The sequence below is a fragment of the Indicator indicator genome, chromosome 12 (genome assembly GCF_027791375.1).
Source record: "Indicator indicator isolate 239-I01 chromosome 12, UM_Iind_1.1, whole genome shotgun sequence".
NCBI lineage: Eukaryota > Metazoa > Chordata > Aves > Piciformes > Indicatoridae > Indicator > Indicator indicator.
Window position 1 is genome coordinate 183822 of NC_072021.1, and position 27780 is coordinate 211601.

At 44.1% G+C, this 27780-nt stretch overlaps 1 protein-coding gene across 1 annotated transcript in view; it reads right to left on the reverse strand.

Moving 5' to 3' along the window:
- Positions 1 to 14273, reverse strand: part of UBR5 (ubiquitin protein ligase E3 component n-recognin 5) — a 79451-nt gene extending 65178 nt beyond the window's left edge. Inside the window, exon 1 of the mRNA XM_054385259.1 lies at positions 14212 to 14273. Coding sequence (XP_054241234.1) covers positions 14212 to 14273 — 62 coding nt within the window. The remainder of the gene's footprint in view (positions 1 to 14211) is intronic.
- Between the last annotated feature and the right edge of the window lie 13507 nt (positions 14274 to 27780).

Here is a 27780-nt window from a genome sequence, read left to right on the forward strand (position 1 = left end):
GAGAGACAGGGATCTGCTGGAGAGAGTCCAGTGGAGAGCCAAAAGGATGATTAGGGGACTTGAGCGTCCCCTATGAAGAGAGACTGAAAGACTGTCCAGTCTGGAGCAGAGAAGACTGAGAGGGGATCTGGTCAACATCTTAAGGGTGGGTGTCAAGCGGAGGGGTCCAAGCTCTTTTTGGTGTGCACAGTAATAAGGAACAATGATTACAAACTTGAACATAGAAGGTTTCACCTCAGCATGAGCAGAAACTTCTTTTCAGTGAGGGTGACAGAGCCCTGGAGCAGGCTGCCCAGGGGGGGTTGTGGAATCTCCTTCTCTGGAGACTTTCAAAACCCACCTGGATGCATTCCTGCACAGACTACCCTAACTGGATGATCTCTGGAGGTCCCTTCCAACACCTAATGTTCTGTGATTTTCTGATATCAGGATGTCTCAAATGATGGGCCCTGTCATTGATGTAAAGACACACCCAGCTACATCTTCCATACCATAATACAGCATACAAAATGATCCTTCTCCTTATCGCCATGTCTGAATTGCCATGTCCAGTGCTAGAAAGCAGTTTCCAAAGAGCTAGCCTTCCACAGCTGCTGTACCCAACACCTTTCTCTTAATGGAACAAATGAAGAAATAAAGGTGGGAGGGGAAGAAGAGAGAATTTAAAGAGCACTTTAAGTCTTGCTGGGTAATAAGGGGAGAGAATCCATTAAAAAAAAAAAAACGCTTAAGTACCACATGAAAGCAGGCAACAAGATTATATGTAGAGAGTAATGCCCATTAAAAAAAATCCCAAGTTCAAGTACAAAATGACAGCCTCCACAGTAAGGAACACTACTCAGCCAAGGGTTGAGAGTACTTCTTAAGAGTATAATACACTGAGAATTGAAACAAACAAGATGACAAAGAAAGTCCCTCCACTCAGTAATTAGGTGTACCCTGCTTAATGCTGTGCCCTATTCTCATTCCAAGAAACATAAGTTAAGAATATTCATCTATTACATACTAAAGCAACAACTACTGCTCACGAAATCCTTGAGCTGCAGGCTCATAGAAGCTGGAAAATCATTACTGTATGTTTGCCCTATTCTACACTCTTCTATTATCTAACACTGATCTTTGCCACAAACAGGAGGAAAACAAGGTAGACCCACTGACTGTAACAGCTACTCTAATGTTCATGGCATCAACCAACTCGAGTTTACAGAGTATGGCTCCCAAACTTTATTTTGTAAGACTGTCAATTCAGTTAATAAAGGCAATTCTGACCATTTAACGGTCCTCTCTGGAAAAAGGGTAACACATTGTGCTGAATCAGTAAGCTATAGCAGAAAGCTAATATGGCAAACATCAAACAAATTAATCTCTTGAAAACAGTTTTCTGCAATATCACTGAGAAGTCTTTGGCTATTGCAATGATTGCAGAAAGTAAATTCCCTTAGAGGGACTATTATTATTTCATGATATAACAACACTGATACAGAAAGTGACCTATATCTAAAGTCAGGTATAAGCTAGCCCACAACAATTACAAGGGGGACAAGAAAAATTAACAAAGACAGGATAGTGAGCAACACCAGAAGGTTAGATTCCCACCAGTATCTAATAGTCAGAATTAAATCACATATTGCAGAAGCAGGTAAAATGACTTAGTCACCTTCACCCTACAGAGAGGATAAGCATGTATTTATTTCAGCCCTAGTTTTAAGAAAGGCAGATTTTGTAATACTGCACAGGATAACGAGGGGAAGGCAGTGGATATTGCCTACTTAGGCTTTAGTAAACTTTCAGACACTGTCTCCTATAAGATCTTCACAGAGAACCTGCTGATATATAGGCTGAATGAACAAACAGCGAGGTGGGCTGAACAGCTGTGCCCAGATCAGCAGCATGAAGCCAGAGAGGCCAGGGACTAGCAGTGTACCCCAGGGGTCAGCATCACGTCCAGTCCTGTTCAACACCTCCATTAATGCTGTGGATGAGAGGGCAGAGTACACTCTCAGCCAGCTTGCTGATGACTCCAAACTGGGAGGAGTGGCTGATATGCCAGAGATATGATATGCTGCCATCCAGAGCACAGCAATCTCCTGGCATTCTAAAATGAAAAGTGTAATGTCCTGTACCCCATGCACCAGCACATGCTAAGGGAGTGCCCAACTGGGAAGTAGCTCTGCAAAAAAGGACAGAGGAGTCCTGGAAAACCTGAGCCAGCATGCCTTCCAGCAAAGAAGAGAATGGCATCCTGGGCTGCATTAAAGCATTGCCAGCAGGCTGAGGGATGCAATCCTTCTTTTTATTCATCACTGGCAAGGACACACATGGGAGTTCTGCATCCAGTTCTGGGCTCCCCAGTACATACTGGATAGAGTCCAGCAAAGGGTCACACAGATAACTATGGGACTGGAGTATCTCTCAAATGAGAGAACATTCTTGAACTGTTCATCTTGGGGAAGAGAAGGCTCTAGAGGAATGTTATCAACCCATAAAAACACTGAGAGAGGGTGTAAATAAGACAGACTCCACTGTGCCTGGTGACAGGACCATAGGCAATGGGCACACATTGAAACATAGGAGGTTCTGTCTGAGCATCAGGAAACACTTCACTGTGAGGGTGACTGAACACTGACACAGATTGCCCAGGGAGGCTGTGGAGTCCATCCGCAAAAGCTGTTTAAATATGGTTCTGGGCAGCCAGCTCTGGATGGCCTTGCTTGATCACAGAAGTTAGCTGGACCAAATGATATCCAGAGTTCCCTTCTAACTTCAGCTATTCTGTGATTCTGAAGACTTTTTGCTTTCAGGATAAGACCTACACACATTTGACTTGGAGGCACAGTAACAAAAGGATGGGAGGGTTGCCACTGAAAATCTAGGAGCTTGTGTTTTGCTACAGAATCCCTGTAAGGGCAGTAGCTTAGATGAGAGTTGCACCAAGGATTGAGGAAAATGTCTGAGAACTATTATTTAGACAAAAATATTCATGAGTACTAAAATATCCAGATGGAAGTATTCTTTCTCTAACAGGAACAGCAACACCATGGGACAGCCACCGGCAGGACTTGTGAAATGCAGTATTAGATAAATTTCTAAGTTGGCTGACCGGTTCCTCTAGTTCAAAAACCTACTGCACTCTTTCTTCAGATTTATCATTTAAGTGACACTGAAAACATTGCCTTCTGAGTAACAATTATAAACCCAAAACCTACAGTGCAAACCTAGGTTTTTGAGAGAAACAAAGTCAGTCACACTTTTTAAATAAGCAACACTCAACCCTGTAACAGCTATGACATAGCACAGCCCCTTTCTGAAGAGAAGTTGTAATGAAAAGTATGAATAGAAATAGGAAAAAAACACAAGTGGTGTGATCCTTACAGCAGTTACAGCACATGTATGTATGTTTTTTAGCACAGTATCCAGAGGATTTGATAGTAAAGCAGACCTACAGCTACAGGTTGCCTTAACAAGTAGTGTTTCTGTGGAAAAAAAAAGAAAAATACAGTACACGAGAATGAGTCAACCTCAATCTGATGTTATTCTATGACAGCAGACATACAGAAACATGGGTCTGCCGATTCAAGGAGACAAAAATCTCTTTTCTGGTGCAGAATGCATCAAAACAGAATTCTCTGTTCCCAGATTCAGTTCAACTGCACAAAGTGCATGTAGCTGCAAAGAATTTCTGTTTAACATTTAGCAGAAGGCTACTTCTTCAGCCAGAAGACCACTAAAAACTAAACAATTGTATCAACCAAGTTCTGACTCTCTAAACAATGAAAACTGTAAGCTATTTAGCTGCCCATCATTTCAGGAAGCATATTCTTACATGGTAGCAAAATATGGATAATGGGAGTCTAGAAGTCCATGGCTGTCTTCAAAGATGCTTAAAAAATACTCAGATGAAATTAAGGTGAGCCAGTATTACTAATGCTGAATCACATAGGAATGCTAGCTACCAAAAAGTAGCTAAGAAGCTGTATCCTTATTTGAATAGCACAAGTGAAACTTAAAAAAACCCCACATTTAGACAAAGGGGGGGGGGGGAATCCTGGGTTGTTGGTGTTGTTTTTTTTTTTTTTTTTTTTTTTTTTTTTGTTTTGTTTTGTTTTGTTTGGTTGTTTTTTTGTTTGTTTGGTTTTTAATGTCAGATTGTTGCTCTAGTGATCCCACTAAATAAATAAAAAAAAAAAACCAGTCCTATTGTGTTCCATAGTGATAGACTGTTAAAGCTCCTTCAAGAATCAATTATGGCCACCAAGGAGGCTGGGTATTTACCAGCATACCAGCTTAAAGCCAGGAGGGCCAGGTTTTGCTCCCAGTAGAGGCTGCTGTAGGAACCCAAATCACAGTCTCTCCACCATTTTCCCTTTTGCTCTTGCTCTACGCTTTTGGAAGTGATGACTATGTGCAAAGTTGGAAAATGGCCTTTGATTAGAGCATTCAAATGCTCCAGAAGTATTTTTAAAAGTAAGAACGGTGACGTTATTAAATACTGTGTGTCTTGGCTGGCGAAAAGCAGTGATGTGTTTTGAACAAGGGATTTTATTAAAAACAAAGCACAAACAAAACACTGAATTTTAATTGCTTTGCAATAAAGTCAGCATGCTTATTCACATGCTGAATTAGTTTCAGCAACAGGAAAACATCATTTAGCATGTCCAGTCCTTTACTTGCCAACTCCTCCAATTCCAAGGCTTGAAGTCTTCATCAAAACCTCTGATACCACAGTATTGTCTGCACGTCACATTCTCAAACTTGGAAAAAGTGCCTTTTAAATACTATGGACTCCTCTCCTCATACTACACTATCTTCTACTAAACATACACCTTCAAAGCCTTCCTCTCAGACACTGCATCTTTGATTTAGACAGGAACAGAATGAGGCCTGGCAGAGGGAGTAGAGAGCAAGCACCATGCCAGAAAAACAAGCAGCCAGATACACTGCAGGCAAAATAACTCAGAAGAAATCCAGGCTTTTAAGGTGCACAGTGCATCACAATACTTTTTTGTATTGCCAAAAAACGGATTCTCTCTTTTCCATCTGTCTGTATCACAGCCACATAGCTCCAGGTGCTTCCCCTCAGCCTAACCATTATTTCAGTTCCTCTACAACAACTCAGGTATGTTCCCCACCTCCTGCTTCACATTTTCCCTACAGTTGTAGCATTTCAGGTAACAATAGTCCAGATACAGATTCTGTACTTAGAAGAAAAAAAAAGAAGAGGAAAAAAAAAAAAAAAAAGGAAGCTTTGGCCATTCCAGCAAACAGCCTTTTATCAGGACCTGGGCAATCCAAGCTAGATTCTGCCTATCCAATCTGCCCCGCAACAGCAAGATGCTATGATTTGTATCATTGGAATGTTTTATTAAGTACTTTAAAATCCTTGCTCTAAAGACATGCATTTTGCCAAAGTCAGCAAATTGCATAAATAATGTCTTAAGAACAAAATTAAAAAAGGATAAGAAAAAAAAAAAAAGAAGAAAGGGAAAAGGAAAGCTGCTGTACCAAATGTACTAAATGTGATCAAAGCTGATGAATTTCAAATACCTAAGAAAGAGATCTTTGTTGAAGGTCAGACAACAGTAACTCAGTTATATTGAAAAGAAAAACAATATAAAATGGATTAAAAGCATAAATCCTATTTAGAAGAACATTTCTTGATATTTAGAGAAAAAGTGCAGCTCTGATCACTTTCAGGCTTGATAAAGCAAAACTTCATACCATAAATGAAAGAATAAACACCAAGAGACACATTTAAGAAACTTAATTTTGAAATATGAACAAGAAATCAAGATGTTAGCACACTTATTGAAGAAAGTGACAAACCCCAATGACTTCAAATGACAGGAGAATAAGGCCCACAGCCTCATTCCACTGAATTCACATGGGTAGGTATTTATAAGTTGGTTGGTAAAAATGTTGTAGCACAGACATATTTCCATATTAATCAATGCCAGGCTCCACACTAGAGAGTATATAGTGTAATTATAATTTTTAGTGGAATACAGAGATTCAGTCAACATCCATCTCACTGTATGAGAACTACTTATGTATATAAAGTGATAATCTATCGCAAAGGTGAAAAAGGTGAGCACTTGAGGAAACCTAATAAAAAAGGGAACGAAGTATGATTAAGAGACTGTAAGTAGATTTTTTTTTAATGCCATTTTAACACAAGCTTGACTTAAACTAGTCAACTACTACAACTACACAGAATAAAAAAAAGACAAATCTTAGCATGCCAGAGATGAGGGCAACCATGCTGCCTAAAGGAATACCACCAAGCCCTGTGTAGAGCGCCTTATGGGTTATTTTCTAACAAACAAACTACAGCTGCATGGCTACACTCACCCCGACTCACAATATCCCCAACTGTCCTTATTACCTTGAGAAAAGTACTGACTACTTTGAGTAAAAAGCAAACAAAACAAAACAAACAATCAAACATATGTCCCTTTGAATGTGGCTTGGTATTTGTTTCTGAAGACAACTTTGGTAAGATTACTGAAGTCTTCAGCAGCCTTTGTGCTTTCATCTGTTGAGTTACACTGTCACAGATTAAACTGGCAGACCTCAGAGCTGGCAATAAAACGACGATAGTGAGAAGTTCCAACATGGTTAATGTCCAAATATGCTAATCATGTGAATGCTTTCAAAGTTTTTTATTCTGCATTCTTCAATACAACACCATAAATGACATAAAATACACATTTCACCTCCATTGCGGATGCAAATAATTTGAGAAATTGCCAAGAGACATTTTAGAGCAGAACACCAATGGATCAGGGATTACAAAAACTAGCCAAAGAGGCACACCATGATGTGCTATGTTTTATAAGTTGCAGTTTTAATTTTAGTTTAGGTGCAACAAAACAATCGTGCTGGAGTTTACTAAAGGGTGGCAAATGAATATTCAAAACTCTTCTGTACCAACACAGATTGGTACTATAACACACATTGCACTTTAAAGTGCCTAAGATTTGATGAAAGATAGCATGAAGCCTATTTACCTGACAAATGCTGTCAGGAGCAGTGAGACTTGTGAGAGGAAAACAAAATTTTCAAAGATAGCAAATTCAGCAATGGAATCAAACTGGCAGTTTTGCATCAAGTTAGCTGACCAGTGCACCGAACTTACACCTTTCAACTCAGTTTTACAGTATGCTTGAGGTGCTGAAAAAGCCAAACCTCATTCCTATGGATCAGTGAGGTGGCACATGTTCTCTCCCAAATGTAACAAAAATATCTTTAAACTGAAACAAAATAGTTCATTTTCCTTGGAAGAGAAGAGTCAGAGCAAAAGAAGCAGAGCTGGCTGCTTGTCTTTTTTGGGTTTGGGTTTTGGTTGGTTGTTTGGATTTTTGTGGGGGTTTTTTTGGTTGTTTTTTTAACAGAAACACTTTTAAAAGTAGAGCACAGAGTTACTGTCAAAATAGTTCTATGCCAGAAAGAAAAAATAATTAAGATCAGAAATCTGGATAATTATTGCTGTAGTGGACTAACTAGTGCTGTCTGTGACATCCTCAGTTAACCTGATGGGCTTACAGTTCAGGACAAACTACACGTGCACCTCAAAAATTACATTTGCACATTTACTTCAATTTTTTTTCCTCCTAATCATTCCTCTCAATTTAAAATCTTCTACCCACTACAAATAGGCTTTGTCCCCATGTTTTCCCTGAGGCATATACAAATAGCAGCTAATGCAGACTTCTACATCAAGTTGTTAATAAGAGCCAAATCCTTAGTGGACTTCACTGAGTACAAGCTTTTAAAAAAAATTGAATGTTTGTGCAACTGAAAAGCACAAATAGGTTTTGTTTATCATTTTCTTCTGCAGAAGTGGCTGTTGATTTGAGGCAGAGAAACACAAAACAGTAGCTTTTACAGGGAGCACCTTGCAAATTTACCTACACAGAGTGCTGTTAGTATAACTAACAATAACACTGCAATAAAACCTATCTTGAAATCTCTTCATACATCGTTTTAAAATTCATATTATTTCATTTAAGCCATGAACAACTAACCACACCAGAACCGTTTAAGAAGGCAGCTTCAACACCCTGTCAGAGACTGACATGCTTAGGTATATCCCTAGTTGTTTTTCTCAAATGTTAAGCCATTTTTTACATGAAAACAATTGTGTACTAACCAGTTATCTACTTACACTTTAGATAGTTTAAGAAAAAAAGTGTCATAACCTTGTCATCTATGTTATGGTTTAATTATACATTTATGGCAAACATATTTTTAAAAGTTTCCTACCTGGCAACTACAACATTTAATAAATGCATACTATACCAAAATTACCTTAGAAGTATGCTATTGAGTATAGATTTTAACTTTTACCAAGAAGTATCACAGAAAACATTGTTGACTGATATCTTACTGCTCTTAGAATTTTGAAAGTTGGTTTCTGACAGCTCTGACTTGCATTGCCAATCTTAAAATATGGCTATTAATATCTTTCTCAATTAATCACACTTCATCTTTGGTCCAGCAAAAAATATGCTCAAACCTCATAGATAATTTGAGGAGGTAAAAAGAGACAACACTTGTGCCCCAATTACTGTTTTAATAAATTCCTTGTGACAGGTCACAACTACTCTCAGAGCAGATCGCAAGCACAGTACAGTTTCACATTACAGTTGCCAAAATAAACTTGCTGCTTTCAAAATGGAAGGAACTCAACCCAGCTTCCTCTTCCCCTTCATCACTCCCAACTCTCCTTCCTACAGCTTCTTCAAAATCTCTTTTTTTAGATATCTACTCTGATGCTCACACAGCCAGGAGATAAACCAGTTTGGCTTTCTAACGCACAAAACAGTATTTACTTCCCTTTACCAGGATTAGCTTTATATAATTTTAGCAAATTAAGTCCATTTACTGTGGGAACAGACACTTAAACTGAGTGCAAGGTAAGAAGGAGGGAAAACAAACCTCCCCCACCGCCAGAAGGGAGCAAATACTGTAGACTTACATCATCTCAGGAAAGTTTCAGTAAGAACATTCACAATTACACACATACACACTCTAAAAAACCAATGTCGGGGGTGCAGTAAACAAATGTAACCAGAAGAGGTTCATAGCAAAGTCCAAAAAGGCCTAGACTACTAGCCTATGCATAAGTAAATCTTTCACATCTGACCAGACATGAAATGATGCCTATGTGCAAGTGCTGATGCTTAACATCCCAAATTATCATCTTTAAACAACAATACTTAAACAAGATCAGATCTTAATGCACTGCTTCTCAAACATGAATCCTCTAATGGTCTATACAACCACAGTGGTGGTACAAACTTTTTGAGGCAGCAAAACATTTGTTTTTTAGAAAGCGTTTCCACAACTAAGAGTCTGATGGTGATGACAATAATGCCACAACAGCCACATCATTCCCTCATGCTCTTCTAAAAGAAGTCAACTTAAATGTTGTTATGCTTTCAAGAAATTCTAAAAACCGTCAATGCTTCTTCCAGTACCAAGGTCTCATCAAGCAACTGTAACTCTAGAAATCAAAGTACCACATCAGCAATGGTTTCCTTGTGATTAAATCATCTATTCCTATTTGAGGCAGGCTAACTTCACTTTTGCTAAGGTAAAATAGGAAACAGTTTAAAGCACACCAAAATAAATCACCTGAGCTGAAAGAAGTTCTGTAATATCTGCATGCAACGTGCAGGTTTTCCATTTAAGAACAATCTTTCAATCCCTTCTTTCCTTCAATCTCAAGCAGCAATGCAGATCACAGGTGAGTTACCAGCAGGGAAGTTCATGCTGTCCTCTCCACAAGAGGACAAGTACTCTCCCACTACGTCTGTGGACACTGGAGAGGGAGTTCAGGGCTAAACAGAGACACTTGCATGATAAGGATCTCTCCTCTGTGAATGACTCCAGCAGACATGTGGGGCCAAGACACCAGCTCCACATCCCTGCTGGCTCTCTGCACAGAATCATACCACACCCTACGCCAGCTCCTTCCAGCAACATCTGCTTAGGATTTTTAACAGATTTGCTCATGAGTAAATGCAAAGGGGGGGAGGGGTTAAGGAAATTCACCAGAGTAGCAGCTCACATATCCACTATCACTTGCCTATTACCTGGAAATTACGTTTCCATGTACATGAGCTATAAGATAGAGACACAGACTAAAAGGGTATGTCCTTGCTAAGTACTTTTTCCACGGAAATTGATTATCACAGGGTGTAACCAGTTAATTTTTCATTTCCAGTATGGCCTAAAGTAATAAACACTCAAATAATTGAGAAAGACATTGAATATATTAAAGAAAAATGCACCTAAAAGTGAGCATAAGCCTCTCTTCCTCCAAATCTAACAGTATATAAATACAAACTGAAGCTTCACATTAACCTTTTTTTGGTCACATTACTTGTTTCAAAGGGCTAACTGGGAGAAAACTTACTATGTGCCACTTCTTAACACTCATCTTAAATTCAGAACGCCCTCTATTTAACCAAATTCATTACATCTCATCTTCAGAGGAGAGAAAAAAAGCACATTAACATCTGACTTCAAAAATGACATCTTAGCCTATGCTAGGGTTTACATGGCTCAGCTGACAAGAATTTTCTTATTATATGGTAAAAACAAAGGCAAATCCTTGGACAAAAACTGTCCCTGAGGTTAGTTCACATACAGAAAGGTATTTATGTGAAGTGAAAGACTCCTCATCTAATTCTACAGAGTAGCTCCCATGAGACTTCCTAATAGCCAAGAAATAATTCTTTATCATGGCTACACTCAGTTCATAACCTAACATAAAATTAAGAAATATACTAAGAAGAATTTACTAACTTACAGATAGAACTTATCTATGAAATGGTGCCAAGCACCCTTCACAAAACACAAAGTGTCCAGCTCTGAAACATACAAGAAATAGGTATACTTTGTTGATTGTCAAACCTAACACCCACTGTGAGAGAAGCTGGGCATTTCTTTCAAAGACTGAATACATCAATTCTTTACATCTCAAACACTTCATAGAGCTGTTTCTCAAACTGCAGGCCATATTCAATGTTTCTCCTGTTAAACTTTTCACATTCATTTTGAAAAGAGCAAATTACTTGAGGGAAAATTCCAAATTACTTATCTTCCTAAATAAACTTCCTAGAAAAAGCATTATGACATCAGTTTATCCTAATCAAAAGTTCAGCCTACTATCCACTTCAAGAAAATGAATTCTAATACAACTGCAAATATATATACACACATATATATATATAAAAACATTGTCCTCTATGAGCTTTCTTCAGTGCAACTAGCTTCCAGGCATCTGAGCGAATACCACGAACAAGGCAACACTACATTTGAGAGAGGTCTAGTAACTACTACCAAGGTAGTACTTTCAAAAACACAAGCTAAGAAGTACTTTCAGATGATGAGTAGGTGTGCTTAGGAGTCTTCCCCAATTATTTGTGGTTCTACAGTTACTTTTTCCTGTTTTCTTCAAAGTGTTTTATCATTCTCCAAGTTACTGCATGAATAAAAGGGACAATAGAAAATACAATAAAAAACTGTAAAGCAAAGTGACACAAACTGCATCAAATCAAACTGAAAAACCTACTTCCTCACAGTCTGGAGACTCCTTGTAAGAGCACTATTTCACAAGAAAGATGCTTTCCAAACCACACTTCACACCCTTCACATATCTATGCTGATTATTAAGCATAATCTATCAAATACTTTACCATAAAATTTCAAAACTGTCATATATCCTGAACACACAAGGATTGCACCAATAAATCCCTTGTGTTTTAAAATGGGATTCTTCCTTAGATGTAGAACATGATCCATTACTGAAAGCTATACAATTGATCCTGTTCTACATACACTACAAATGAAAGCATAAAATGCAGAATTACAGCCCCCAAATCAGACTTGGGAAACAGCATTCAGAATGCAGACAGAAAAAACCTAACTGAAAACTAGTGATCATTGTCTGCAAAACAAACTCAAAAAAAAAATCCTATAAAGCGCGAGAGGAGAAACATCATAAAGATAGGAGATGTTCCAAGATCCTAAATTCCGTGAGCATGAGAATTTAAGCTATCCAAATCCTGATCTATATTGACAGAACAGTAATAAGCAGCAATGCTACTGATGAAATTGAACTGGCATTTCCAGCATATGTGTGTGCCTCAACCCTACGTATGAATCATTCTGATTTCACTGCAATACACATTCTGATACACAGCTACTGTGCTTCTAATAAAATTATATTTATGAAGTGGAAATTTATGACTTTGCAGCTCAGATCAAGGAGCCACTTGATTCTTCAGAATAAGTCACTACTTAATAGCACTTCTGCAGCTTTCTCCATATATTAATTACCATGTATTATGAAGCTTCCTGTATCAAATACAAGTTGTAAGAGCTGCTGGTGTGGTACAAAAAAAAAAAAACAACCACAGACATTAAAAAAAATAGGAAGCATTATGAAGACTGAAGAGGCATACTCAATATCAGTAAGTCAACAAAACAGGTGACTGAAAAAACAGATGAGCTCTCTCACTCTGAGCACAGTGTGATAATTACATGCTAAATGGTTTCTAAGGGCCTATCATCATTTAAAAAAAAAAAGAAAGAAAAAACACTGGAGTCCTTTCAAGTTCAAAGCCCTAGATCTTACCTAAGTCAAAACAGTGCAATACAGAAGCACTTCTCAGCATCACCTCTCAGACTGTCAGTCTAAAGCAAGATGGTGTTTGCCAAATTTTAATGTATTACTGTGGACAAAGCCAACCAATCCCTCAGGAATGAGAAGCAGAATTCTGTAAAATGCATTATCAGGTTAAGGTGTGGAGGGTGGAACTGCACTAACACACTTCACGTTTCAGACCTATTTTATCATTAGATGCTTCTTTCCCCTGTTTATGGGCATAGATGATATAATTCAGCAGAAATTTTATCTTTACAATGACCTATTTTCCCCATCATCAGCCACCAAACCTCAGCTGTGTTTTCACAGAGGCATCTCAGGAAAGATTGGTCTAGGAAAAGTGACCTAAGTACAAACAGTAGTGAAGACCTACGAAACCTGGTTAAAATCAAAACCAGAAGAATACAACCACACTTTAAAAATATTTAAATACTATTTACAAAAACAAAATAACATTTATCTATAGTGTAAAAAATACACAAGCTTCTAGCCAGTGGTGATTAAATACCTCGATTTCTTGACACATAAATTTATAAGAAATTAAAGATGAATAGTTACACATTTCTTAAGAATTTCTGTATAATAGGCTAAGTAGTAACAAGCACAAGCTGTAACACACACCATTAGTAACTGCTATAGAATAAATCTTTGACAGACACACAGATTGCTGTCAAATACACATGAAGCACTTAAGAAAACTCAGGCCATGGATTTATTTTCTCCCAAGCATTCTAGTTCCTCCCCCAGCCTGCGATTCCTCTCTCTCGATCCAACTGAAAGTTAGCTACGAGGCTTCCATGCACTGAGTTTCTGTTCCAGCTGTCATTCCAATCCCAGCCAAACCGCACAATCTGTAATCTGGAGATCGAGCTTCCTCTCTCATTTAAAAGAATAACGTCTGCACGGAGGGGAACGCCGAGCTCACTGGCGGTACGTGTGCGTGTAGCATCCCCGGCGCACGGCTCCTTTATCCTCGCTCCCATCATTCTCTCACACACACCACGATCCCCCATCTGCATTGTCTGCCTCGCTCCATCTCTGATTAATATGGACACGTTATCGCTCCTCCTTGCACGGGGATCCTCGCGAACCCACTTCCTCCATCAGACCCTGGGACTCCCCTGACAGGCCGGAATCCTCGCCGGAGCTGCCAAGAGGCGGCGGGCCCGCGACGAAGGTCACGGCCCCCCACCCCCGCTCCCTCAAGGGGCAAAGTTTACAGCGCGGCCGCCCGGAAAGGCCGAGCGCGTGGGGTGCAGCCTGCACCGCTGCTCGCCGGAAGCCCCATAGAAAGAAAAACGTCGGGGCCCTGCGGCTCGCCGGTGCGGCTGCGGGACGGCGGCACGCCGTGTAGCGGGTGGGGGGGAGTGTTCGGACGTCCCTCGTGGCCGACGCGGCCCTCTCCCCCGGGGCGCCCCTGCCGCGCCGCGCTCCGGCCGGCCGCCACCGGCGGCCCCTCCCCTCACCCACAGGGGGCCGAGCCCCGCCGGGCCGGCCCCTCCCCTCCGCCCCCCGCCGCACGGCCTGCCCCTCACCGGTCATTGAGCTGATCCTCGGTGCCCGGCAGCGGGTGCACCACGAAGTGGATCGAGGTCATGTTCCGCGCCGCCGCCGCTGTCCCCCCCGGCGGAGAGAGGCGGGCGGGCGGGGGCCGGGCACACAATGGGGGCGAGGGGGGGCGGCGGGGGAGGGGGCCCTCAGCCTCCGTCCCTCCCCCCGGGGCCGCTCGTGGCCGCCGGCGGAGTTCTCGGCTCACCCGCCGCGGCACGGAACGTGAGAAAGAAGGAGCCCGCCGCAAAGGCGCCGGAGGGAGGCTCAGCCCGCACCGCACTCACACACGCGCCGCCATCTTAACTTCCAGCGGGCCCTTCTCCCTCCCTCCGTGCGCCGCGCCGGGGAAGGCGGGGCGGCAGCGCGCGGCCGCAGTGTAAGCTTCGCGCTGACTGGCGCGCACACTGCCGCGCAGGGCCCCTTCACTAAGCGCGCCGTCGATTGGTCGAGAAGGCTCCCCGGAGCGCCGTGATGTCACGCGTGAGACGTAAAGAATCACGTGCCCCCGGTGGGGCGGCGCCGTGCGTGGGCCCCCCTGAAGAGTCGGATGGGGGCAACCCCTTGCGTAGTCCTGTTGTGCTGCGTTGCGCTGTCTCCTTTTCTCAGCTGGTAGCGGGACAGGGCTATCTTTGGGGGAGACTGTGAGGTCGGGAGCATTGTGTCGGCACAGGTCGTAGTGCTCTAACCCGTTCCGCTGGCCTTGCTTGCAGTCTTTTAGCGCTAAGAACGCCTTCCCGGGGCTGCGCGAATCGAGCTGTTCCCCGTGAGCGGCATACGCTTCGGCTCGCTGAGCCCGGTCGGACTGGCCTCGGGAATGCAAAGAGGGAAGCAGATGCGTGAGGTCAGGTCTGACTCTGGAGGTGTCCCCAGTGGGGGGTTGCGGCAGGGCTTCCCCCGCGCTCTCCGGTACGGGGGTGGCCGGTGGGCGTGCTTCAGACTCACTGCTCTTCGTCACCTCCTGCTGTAACTCGGTAGTATCGACGCAGCGAGTGTTTCGTCCAACAAACAAAGTTATCCACGCTTTTCCGGGGAAATGGGTGTTAATACCAGAATAAAAAGCGATCTCCCGAGGCGGTGAAGCTCTCGATGACGCTCTGGCTCTGCACCCTCCTTCTGGACTGAGTTGAACTGTACTGTTCCAAGAAAGCTTGCAAATGGAACTGGTTTTAAGGACATCTCAATTTGCTGGAAGTTGAGTAACAAAAGTCAATAAAGCAGCCATTTGTTTCTATAGAAACTAACTCCTTGGCTGGGATTGTACCGAGCTTTGATACTTTGAGGGGAATTTGCTGCTGGTGCAGGCTGGTCTTGCTTTTTTTTTTTTTTTTTTTTTTTTAATCCAGGAAATGAGAGATGTGCAAAACGAGCCTGGGACGTTGTAGCGTTTGAGCAGTGTGGTAATCGCATGCTAACGATACATAAGAATTCTAGAACCTAGTCCAGTCAATTATAACTTCTGAGGCTTTGTAATCATAAATCCTAGAAATCCCAGTTTTTTTCCTCCACTGTCTAAAGAATTTTGCAGCTTCCTGTCTTCCCTTTCTTTGGCTCTTTCTCCAGTTCAGCTGAAAGGAGCTAATCCAGGAATCAGCTAATGAGGAGTTTGTAATTTTTTTTTTAAATACAGTTATTTTGTATGTTAGATAGAATAAATACTCAGTTAATCTAATCCAGGTTTATTACTCTCTGTGTTTCCCCATATGTTCTGTTCTCAACTGACAGTGATATTCAAATGGATTCAAGCATGCAGATAAGTAATTTAGCTCATCCTAGAAGGAAAATCCTGACAGGTTTCTGCAAATATGGAATGGGACTCATTCTGTTTGGTAGTGAGACAGTACAGTAACTATGCTTCTAAAAATCTGTAGATGCGTGGTTTACCTTTTTTTCCCTGTCTGGACAGAGATAAGTGGCTTTGAATTACTTAATTCTGCATTTATTTGTACCAAAGCTAGTTAGGTCCCTCCTTCCCTCTGAAAACATGTATGTTGTTTATGGCTGTGAGAGATTCTTCTAAACTATCTTGGTCTCAGTCATTTTATCAGAATCACTTGCATGTTTTGGTAGTCACCTGGAAAACCTTGAATCTCAATTTGATTTCTCTTTTTTCCCCAGACAGAAAAATTAACATTTGACAGTCATTTCTCTTTTCCACTTAACTGTAGGAAGATGGGCCACATGAACTCCTGCAGGAGGTCTTGCTCCATCCTTGGGATTATTGTCAAGGTTTTTTTGGTAGAGTTTGGAAAGCTCCAGATACTTTAATTTTCTCTCAGGATCAAGATCTAGTTCTCCAAAGCGTTTACATTTCCAAATAACATGACTTGTCCAGTGGAGTTCTCTTAGCAGCTAGGCATAAGGAAGAAATTTTCATTACTCTATTCCTTCCACCCTTTACATACAAGCTTTGAAAGTAAATGGATTATGGAAACCTATTAGATAAAAGACAAGAAAAGAGCTGGAAAAGCCCCAAAGGAGCACACGCCTGTTGGGGCTCAGCAGTCTGGTGCTGGCATTTCCAAGTAATGCTTTTCTGTAGCTTTGTTTACATTATGCCTGAACCCCAAGCCAGTGCCAAGGCAAACACTCAGCACAAGCAAAAATGAAAGAAAAAAGAAAAAAAGTTAAAATTGATTCTACTGGAACTTGCCCTTGGAGCCAGAATAAACTCGAGTAGTGCCAATGTCAGCTTTTGTTCACGCTAAGAGTTCACACTGCTCTCTGAAATGGCAGCTACTCCTAAGTGTAGATGAGAAGTCACAAACCCAAGTGTTCATCTGACAGCGTTATTCTGATGGGAGTTTGCACCACAGTGGATGTTCTAGCACGCTGCAAGAAGCATCCATAGTTCTCTGATGAGGATGCAAGGCTGCATCTTGACTGGTCAGCTTTTGGAGTACCAGTAAGGGGTAGCACACTGAATGTGTGTTTTGTCCACTGATACATTTCTTAGAAGGTGATCACACAGGTAATAGAGATTAATGGCCTTTTGATTATCTGGAATTGCTCTCAATAGAGTTGCTTTCTGATAGCAGAACTGCTCCTTCTTACAACTTCAAAATAAAAAGACTTTTCCTGTGCCCTCTGGATTGTTTGAGTCTGTTTCATGACACCATCCCATGCTGCAATGTTGTTTAAAAATGCATTATTCATTAAGTCATGAAAAAAATTAAATAGAACTAGACTGTCTTCCTTTACAAAATGTATCTTTAAGAGAAAACTTCTGTCTTGGCCTAAGAAACATAGTTCCCTGTGTTGCACAACTCCGTGGTGTGTAGATGGTGCTATTTTCAGGCCTACTGATAGAGCAGCAGCTTCCTTATGAAGGTGCAGCTATAAATACACCAACAGCCAACCAGGAGAACAAGTTCCTTGCAGGTTTGTGCCAGAGTTTGTGCCAGCCTGGAAGTACCATGTGAAATAACTCCTGTGGCATCGTTGCTGTCATGGCTGAGAGTGAGTTCTGCTGAGAGTCAGCATTGCCTGAAGGTTTTCAGACTGGTAGAAGCACGTGGGTTGGAAGGGACCTCTCAGGTCATCTCATCCACTCTCCTGTTCCAGATGTCCAGTTCCAGTAGATTAGGAACTTTCTCATCAGAAATGGCTTCTGAATGATGGGCACCAGGACAGACTTAGTTCTGACTGGTTGCTAAACTCACTCAGCAGCCGCATGCCTGGAGGTTTTGCATGGAAATTTGTTAGTCTTGCAGGGAGGGTGCTTGGCTAGAGGTGGGAGGATTAGGGGAGGAGGACTGGAAGGGACTTTGCTCTGTAAACAGTGCAAGCAGATGCTGGCAGGTGTACCACAGGTGGTGGTAGCTATGGCTGATGGGGTGTCCTGAAGTCAGGGAGGAGGCCCTGAGCAGATCTAAAGGCTTCAGGCAGCTAAGGAGAGCCCCACTTTGTGCTTTCCAGGCTGTTAACTCCAGGTACCAACAGAGATGACACCAAGCTGGCAACATAAGATTGTATTTTGTTATGGAAGAAATGAGGCCAACATTCCTGGAAATGTCAACAAGAATGCTGTGCAGAAAACTGCAGCTTCTAGATTATTCCCAGGGCTGAGCAGAAGTTCCTACAGTGAGCAGCAAAGTTCATTGCAAAGGAAGAAGCTTTGCTTCTAGCAGCTTGTGCCAGAAACTGAAGCAGGTCCCTTGCTGCCTGTTGCTCTCCTTCCATCTAATATAGCATAAGAGTATTTTGCTTGGGGATGGGATCCTCTGGCTTTTAGCACACATCCATGAGTTTTGCAACACAGGTGCAGATCCATTTAGCTTCCTGCTTCCTACGATTTAAAACATACTGGAGTGCCACTTCAGGCTAGTAGGCTCTTCTCCTACACCAAAATACATCACTGTAAGCAGAAGACATTGCACTTTGTCTGCCAAGGTGAGGGAGAGAAGAGCTGAGACATGCAAGATCAAGTCAGAGCCTGTGAACAGAATTTGGAGTAGGAATTAGATGTCTGATCTCCCACTCTACTCAGCAAAGAGTTAAAGCAGTCAATGTATCTGGGAGTGGGATTCAGATGATGAAATTTTGGTATCCATCCTCTGGTGAGCTGAATCCCTTGTGGCAATGGTAGGTGGAACACTGAATTCACACCAGTGTAACACCTCTGACTACACATCTGCAGCCTGGGGGGAAGCCTATCCCTGAGAAGAATGTGCTGATGACAGGGATTCAGTCTCCAGCTGCTGTCATTGTTTTTCCAGTTTAATGAGAGGGGTGGGCTGGACCCCCTCTAAAAGGCTTGAGGTGCTGAGCCCTCCAGGTGGTCTGAGTGTGTGTAGGCCAGCTTCAACTGCTCTGTGTGGGGTGAGAGAGCACATTAGACCTTACCTAGGGTAGTCAAAGTGGTACCAGGGAAGAATACCCAAGGCTTTCCAATAAAGACACAGCATCGCTGGTAACATTACTCTTGCAACCTTAGTTGATGAGTTGGGGCAAATAGACTTACCCAAGCCCTCTTACTATATGAAATCTTAATATCCACCACTTATTTTTGAAGCTATGTTTTAGATTTTAATCTTTGAGACAAAGGACTAATTTAGAATGATGCCAATGAGCTGCCAAATGCAAGGCATTGTGTAGATTTGTGGAGGCAAGCAGCAGAGAGTTAACCCTTGGTGCTGCTGCCCTCTGCCACAGCATCCCTGCACGAATTCCTTTCAGCCCTCTTTTATGGCAGCGCTCCTCTGGCACGGCCTGGGGTATGAGGCTGACCATCCTGCACATACCCAGTGGGTTTGGGTGGATGCAGGAGATGGATTTGCTGCAATGCTCACCTGGCAGTCCTGCCTGGCGCGAGCTGTACCCAAACCCAGGCTGGGCTGCTCAGAAATGACAAACATCGTGGCTGCCATCCGCTGTTCCATACAAGTTCTTTCCAGAGTATTTGAAGGGACTGTCATGGAAGAAACATTAAATTGCTTTTCAAATGTCAGCAGTGCAGTCACACTTTAAAAAACAATTGATACTGTCAGCTAGAAGTCATAGAATCATAGAATCAACCAGGTTGGAAGAGACCTCCAAGATCATCAAGTCCTGGTTTGATGGGCTGGATGGTGTACACGAGATGTGGTAGCAGCCTTGACTTTCTGGAGAACCAGGCTATTAAAAGAGCTGCATCTTCGTGGGTTCAGTAACTCATTGTCCCATCCACCTATAAAAGTGGTGGGAATAACTCTCAGGCAGGAAGAGATGGGTGTTGATAGAGATCCAAGGCCTGATCTACTCTGGAAGTTTGCCCTGACCTCTGCAGCCAATGCCAACAGCTGACATCGTGGCGTTGGTGCAAAGTTAGTGCTAAGCAAGAGATCCAAAATGCTTTATAGCCCTGAAGCCTGGCAAATGGCAGGAGCTGGCAAATCCCCAACACACAAGGTTTGTGTCTTGGACATGCCCAAACTCCGTGAGCATGGGGTTTGTTCAGCATCACATAGGGATGGATCCTGCTGAGCCCAGGATGGAGTCTGGCTGCAGCACAGAGGGATTTGGTTCCACATTGCATCTTCCACTTCAGCTCCTTATGGCTCTCTCTAAATAGAGAGCTCACAGATGACTGCAGGTGCCAAGGGGAACAAGAAGGAAAACATCTGCCTTCCAGTTGCTAATTGAGGGGGGGAAGTAATTTTCCCCCCTTACTACCTTTGAAGAAATATTTATTTGTGTAGTGAATGGCTTCAGTAACAAATAACATCTCAGTGCTGTTCTAGGAGGTCTGGGGCTAATCTGGATTTCTCTTATGCCCTCCCCTTACACCCAAACTCTTTCAAGGTGCTCCCTCACTTCCTTTCTAGCTGAGGGTGTCATTTCAAAGTGACTGTCTGAGCCAGTTGTCTAAAGCACATGATCAACATCTGTTGGTTTCAGATATGCCAGAGGAGCTCAGCAAGAATGTAATAGATGGCAGAGATCAGAGGAAACACTGGGGTTTTTCTTAAAGATGGCCTTGGAGTTTTCCTATTGCTCAGCAATTTGAGATGGTGACTGGAAAAAAAAAAGGCAAAATATCCACCTACATTGATTCAGGTTTTTGTTAGTTTTGGAGGGCATAGCTGAAAATTATATAAATCAGACACTGCTACTCCTCTGCACTTGCCAGCTTCAAAGAAGTAGTTTAAATAGGCAGAAATACTTTTTTATGGTGGCCCACATCTCAAAAACAAATCTGACCACAAAGACCATGGAAAGAAGTTGCTAGGACACCTCTACAGTGTGCTGGAGAAGTTTTGCAGCAGAGTCACCTGTAAGATAGTCATCACCATCTGCCAGCCTGGGCATTTCCCAGAAACTGCAATGCAGCTTTGTAGTCCACATTTATTCCCAGAAATGAAGCACCAGGAAGTGCCTCACAGCTTGTTTTAAATCAGTGCAGCTTCAGGGGACTGTGAGTCATTCTCAGAACCATCCCTGAAGACTCAACACTGAGGCCCTGTCCACACTTGTGCTGAAGCCCTGGCTTGTGTTCAGGCAAGGTCTCACCAGGCTGGTCTCCCAGCACATCTGCACTCATCCTGATTAGGTTCTCAGCAAAAATTCTTTGCTTCTGTGGGCTCTGGTCTTGCTCATGCTGAAATTTCACTAAGGTAACTAAGCCAGACTAACCTTCTGGAGGTAGGGCCACCAACTCTCATGTTAGTCTCAGGGTGGCTTTTGCCAGCAGAGTTTCCATGCTGCCACCTCAGGTGGTTTTTCTGTATGGGGATGCTCCAGAAAGTTGAGGTCAGTCAGGTGAAAATGTTTGACTTGCAGGTCCACAATGTTAACAGGCACATATTCAAGCCCCCAGTTCTGTACCAAGTAGATGTAATTATATCTTAGTCCTCTTAACACTTGATTTCTTTCCCGTGGTCACTTCACAGCTAGTCACAATCCATTTATGCCTGTTCTGTGGTAACTGAAAGAGAGTCAGCAAGGACACATTTTTTCATTCCACATGAAGTCATCTTTCAGTGCAGCTGGTGCCTGGGGTAAGGCAGGGAAAGCCATCAGGTGTTGCTGGGATTGCTAGTCTGTGGCTTTTCTCAGTGGCTTTTTCCAAAAGCTGGTGATGTGAGGCATGATGGTGGAGTGATGGCTGCAGTGAGCATGATGAGCAGAGCAAGCTGAGCGTGGTTTAGGAGTCTCCATGAAATACCCTTGTAGGGAAACCTCCTGAGGGTGCCACACTGGCAAATTCCTGCCTGCCATCACCCCTCCTCTCTACATCGTAAAACCTGCCCAGCACGTTCCCCACTCCTCTGTGCCCACCTGTTAAGATGATCCATCACAGCTGAAAGTCTTTATCACTCTGAAGGTGGGCCCTGGAATCTCCACTCCTTCAAAGAATCCCCAACCCTGGATGTGTTTAAAGGTGGTTTGGATGAGGTGCTTGGGGAAATGGTTTAGGGGTGGACATTGTAGAGTAGGGTTCTGGGTTGGACTTGATGATCCTGAGGGTCTTCTCCAACCTGAATGTTTCTGTGATTCTGTGAAAGATAAGCAATAAATTAAGAGCAATCATGTTAAGCATTAGGATGCTGCTTGGCAGAAAGATTGATTTCAAAACAGGTGGGTTCATTGCACTGCAAAAGAGGCACTCCAGAGAAGAAGTGACACTGATGTGCAATGCTGATGCATGGAGTGTTGCAGGCTTTCTCATTCTGGTTTATCCAGTCCTTTGACACATCAAAAGGGAAAGGTCCATCCAGATCTTCAGTTTAACTTTTAAAAAAGCTCTTAGGAAATTTTTTTTTTAACACAAGTAATTAATGTATGGAATCAGCCTGGATATTCCCAACAGGTTTAGACTAGCTCTGCACTCAGTGGCCTAGCTGTGCACTCAGTGCTCATTAGCTGTGTCTCTGTGTAATGCTGTGGGAGGAAGGGCTCCAAAATGTTCTCTAAGCTGTTAATGTAAAGAAAAGCCTCTTCCAGTATAGTTTATGGAGCAGGAAAACTGTGTGAGAGCCATAGCAGTTCCTGGCTCAGAGCAGGTTTTCTGCATTTCAGAAAGGATTATCTGCATGCACAGAAAGCTCATCCACTGGTGTTACTGCTGCTACCCTAACCCTAAAACCAGCACAGCAGCACCACCTGCTCTGACAGCAGTGATGCTCACACCTCAGCTAGTTCTCTGCACCTTCTTTGGGTCAGTGGAGAGAAACAGGGACACAATGGACTCAGCTAGACAGCTGCTGGTGGGATTCACCTTATTTGGGTCAGTGGGGAGCAACAGGGACACAATGGACTCAGCTGGACAGCTGCTGGTGGGATAACTGTGCCCTGGGAGTACCTCTCTCTTCTCCATTGGCTGCAGAGGAAATTTTGAGGGGAGTGGGTGTGCTTGCTGTAGGAATTTGGAGTGAGCCCCATCAAGGTGCCTGCTGGCTGCTGCCAGGGATGTGCCTGCCTGTCCCCACTCCAAAGGCAGCAGTGGTTCTGGACAGAGCGCTGGGTGACTCACAGGTCCCGCTCAGAGTCAGACAGCTGAAGCAGTTGCCTCTTGCAGCCATTCCTTCTGCTCCTTTGGCAGTCACAGTTGAAGTGAGGATGTGCTCCTCCCATGAATCACCTCCTCAGACACAGATGTTGATGTGTCACTACATGTCTGTGGGATCCCTGTGTTCTCCATCTGCCTGCTGTCTGTGCAGAGCTGGGCAGCACCAGGGCAAGTCCCACTCAGATGCAGAGCTGCTGAGTGGTGAGAAGAGACAGGAAAGGCAAGGTCAAAGGCAGCCCTCACAGAATCACAGAACTAACCAGGTTGGAAAACACCTTCAAGATTGTCAAGTCCAACCTATCACCCAACACCATCTAATCAACTAAACCATAGCACTAAGTGCCTCATCCAGGCTTATTTTAAATACTTCCAGGGATGGTGACTCCAACACGTCCCTGGGCAGCACATCCCAATGGCCAATCTCTCTTTCTGTGAAGAATTTCTTCCTCACCTCCAGCCTAAACCTCCCCTGGTGCAGCTTGAGACTGTGTCCTCTCCTTCTGTCACTGTTGCCTGGGAGAAGAGACCAACCCCCAGCTGGCTACAGCCTCCCTTCAGACAGTTGTAGACAGCAATTAGGTCTCCCTTGAGCCTCCTCTTCTCCAGGCATGACACAAAGGGAAAGATGATGGTAGTGACATCAAGCCAGCAGCCACAGCAGCTGCTGCACATGGCAGACACAGCCCCATGCATCCCACTGGTGTGCTCAGGACCCCTCACATCAGGCCATGCTGTGGCAGCACCGTATCTCACTCAGCTCTAAGCATCCTCACATCAGCCTCACCAAGCCCAGGGATCCCTGCTGACAGGCAGGTCTCGTCCTGTGCTCAGTGGTGCTGCTGCCAGCCCAGCATGCATGCCACCAAGGGATTTGTCATTGACATCCTCTCAGGTGCTGAGGGATGTCTTTCAGAGTGGCAGCACTGATTGGCAGCACTGTGCTTTGGGGAAGTATTTTCTTAAGCACACTGATGGACATGCACAGATCTTCACTGGTGTCCCAGTGACCAGGGCACATCTCTGACAAGTGGGCAGGCCTTACCTTCATCCGGCAAGGGAGAAAACAAATGGTGCCTTGGCACATGCAAACAGTTTTCTGCTGAAGTGTTGGAGAAAGTGAGAGACCTCTCACTGAAAGAGTTCACTCTTATGTTGCTCTAGAAAATTGATTTGCACTCATGCAGAAAAGCTGAGGACTGCCCTGAACAGATGTCAGATCATTAACTAACGACACAACATGCATTGTTGGGTTTTCTTAGCAGATAAGATTTGGTTCTTTATTTACATTTAGACAGACAAGATACCTACAATGTGAGAACAAAGCCCAGCAGCAAATACACCACACACTAAACCCTGTAGACACCAGTGGCTCTTGGTATCCTTTTCAGGTGGGAGTTTGTACTCCTGGGTGTGTTGTGCACTGCTGGGCCATACCCACCCCTTTTGTTCATTCACCTGAGAGCTGGGAGGCACAGATAACCACCATCTTCAGCTGCTCCACCGTTCACATCTGTTCTGGGCACCAGACTGGCAGTTTGCTGAGCTGTTTGAAATAAATGAGAGCAGCAGGAATGCAGTCATGTTGGCTGCAAACAAAAGCTGAAGCAGGGGCGCTTTCAGAGCAGCTTTAAGGCTGAAGACTACTGCAATCCTCCTGCTTGTGCTACAGAGAGGTGACATGGGTGCCTGGACATGACTTCGGTTGTGACAGGGAGGAGAAATTTCAATTTATCAACAGGCTGCTCTCTTTGAGTGTTGCAGCAGCTTTCAGAGCAGAGTAGACTGGCTGATGGAGGGACAGAGGAGTTCTTCATTAGCATCATCCCCTCCAAAGCTGCAGTTGCTGTTAGTGCATCTTCCAAGTGGCCTGCACCACCCCATCAGCACGGGAGCAATGGCAGGGGTGGCACAGCCAGGCTATTGCAGAGGCTGTCACATGAAAGGAGCAGCGAGCAGGCAGAAAGCCAGAGCTAGTGGGGAGATACTGGGACAGTCTGGGCTTAGAAGAGGCTCCAGAATGGGCAAGGTTAGTGAAGATGCAAAACTGACAGGGCACACCATGGGCTTTTGCTCTCCAAGGAGAGGTGCTGCAGTCAAGAGCTTGTGTACACAAGGGATAAAGCATCTTGAGCAAGGATGACTTGGTCCGTGTCACCACTGCCCATAATTATCCAGCCATGGCCAGAAGGGCAGGCAAGCTGTCCTGCAGCTCACAGGAAGTAATTACAGAGCAGCTCACCTTCCTGCAGCACAAAGCTCTTCCTGATGAGTCCCAAGGCTCCAGCAGCATTACTCATAGTGGGTGACGTTTCCAGGTGTGATTCTCACACTCCAGCTCAGTCATCCAGCCCTCTCCTGTATGGTGCTGGTCAAGCCCAGGACAGCCCTTCAGTGCTGGGGTGTTGGAAAGGGAAGGAGTGGAGGTGGCTCTGGCTGTGGGCAGCAGCCCATCAGGAAATGCTTGTTTAATGCACACCAGATTAGCTTGCCTCAGGAGTGAGCAGCTTCTGTAAATTAAACATCTCCTCATGAGTCAGGAGCCCAACCCTTTGCTACAGAGCTGTGTATTCTCAGAAATTGCTGAAAAAGTAGCAGGTATTTTGGAGAAGATGTTTCACACTAGTGTGGCCCCACTACCCAGGTACTTGGCTGGTTCCTGCTGCTTCCACAGCTCCCTAGCTCTATACATGGAGCAGCTGGAGGTGGTTCAGCATGGTGCAGTCCTGGAAAAGGTGCCTTCCCACCTTGATCCTTCCCTGACAAGGAAGTGAAAGGTAAAGGCTGGTGCTCTCTCATGCCAGCTTTGCTGAAGAGGTGCCTTCTTAGAAGCTCCACATGCAAAACTCTTCATTCTCTTAGCCTGGAGATGCCATGACTCTCTCTCATTGCTCTGCAAGAGCAAAGTCAGGTCTCTGGTGGAGACCCAGCAGCCTCAGAATATCTTTACCTGTTTATGGTGATGCCTGAAGACACAGTACCTGCCTTTAGGGGGTTGACTCACATCTGAGGTAGAGAGGGAGTTTACATATTGTCCTTGTCTGGTGCTGTGGGGTGGTAGCATGCAGCTGTGGGACTACCTTCACCTCAGCCCATGGGTAGTCCAGAAGAAGCTGAGAAGAGATCTTCAGAGGTGAAACCCCTGGCCTGACTGAGTCCCTGGCCATCATCTCTCCCACAAGACACCCTTGGGGCTCTTTTAGTTTGGGTAAGTTGGCATGACACTGTGGTGAGTGAAGTAACCCAGAGCCAGTTGTCACTCCAGAAGCTCAGAGAAGACTGTGTCCCCAACAGCTCATGGCCACTCAGTGATGAGCCTGGCACATGGGATCAGCTGGGGCTGGGGGAGCTTGTGTGAGTACTAAGTTATTTAAGATATCCTTAGCTGCCTCACCAGTCACCTACTCACAGCAACGTTGCAGAAGATGCCAACCACACCACAGTGTTTCAGACAGAGGCAAGACCATGACAGAAGGCTGGGAGAAAAGGAAGAAAGAAGGTAGAGGGAAACAGAACCCACTGAAGTTTTTAGCCAAAAGCTGAAGTCAGTTTGTGGGGCATCCATGTACCTCTCTGCAGTCTATTTGAGATTTGTCAAGCCCAGGCTTAGAAGGACCCCCTGGCATCTCTGTTCATCACAGACTCCCAGACTGCTGGCTTGGCACCTGTAAGGGAAAAACTCCCTCCCTCCAATGTGCCACTCTTGTGTTAGCAGTATCAAGTCACACATTTCCCCACAAAATGGGGACTGGTGACAAACCTTACCTTTATGGTTTACCTTTATGGGCAGGTTGTCCCAACCTCTGGCTGTACTAGGAGCAGGTGGCAGCAGTAATTCATTAAATGTTATTGTTAACATTTGCTGAGGTTGATGTACCAGGCTGAGGTGGGGTCTGACTCTCTGAACCATTAAAAACCTGGAAAGGGATGGCAGGCAACTCACCCATGCCACCACCTGCCAAAAGAGGCAGAGCAGTCTCCCTCCTCTGAATGCTTTTGAGGTTCCCTTTCCTCAAAATGAGAGGAAATCAGAAATCCAAACCAGAAATCTCAAAATCCAGAGATAGTAAGCTCTGTGAGAACACTCCTGCAAATGGTCATGTGCAACTGAGAGTGGGGAAACCAAACTGATAACATTCAGCTGCTGCAATCTGCAAACAGTGCTAAACGCTACAGAGAGGCAGCAGCCCTCTGCCAGAGCTGCTTTCAAGTACATACAACCAGGAGAGCCACTTGTCACAGCCAAAGCAGGGGCACAATTCTGCTCAGCCCCTGGGAAGTCACAGGAAGGGTAAGCACCATGTAGATATTCATAGACAGATCATAAAACACAAGGTGCAAAATAACTGTGAAGTTGTCCAGTCTAGCAACCCATCCATCCCTTGTAAGTGCAAAGTGAATGATTTGCATGGGGAAGAGCAACACAGGGCTCTAACTAACAGAGAGCTCTCTGCCAGCACACAATTCTTGCTTAGCTGCTGCAGTAAAGGGAAACAAGGCTACAAATTCCTGTCAGAGCTCTGTATTTCATTTTAGTTGAACAACTACAGCCCAGTTTTCAGATCATTTA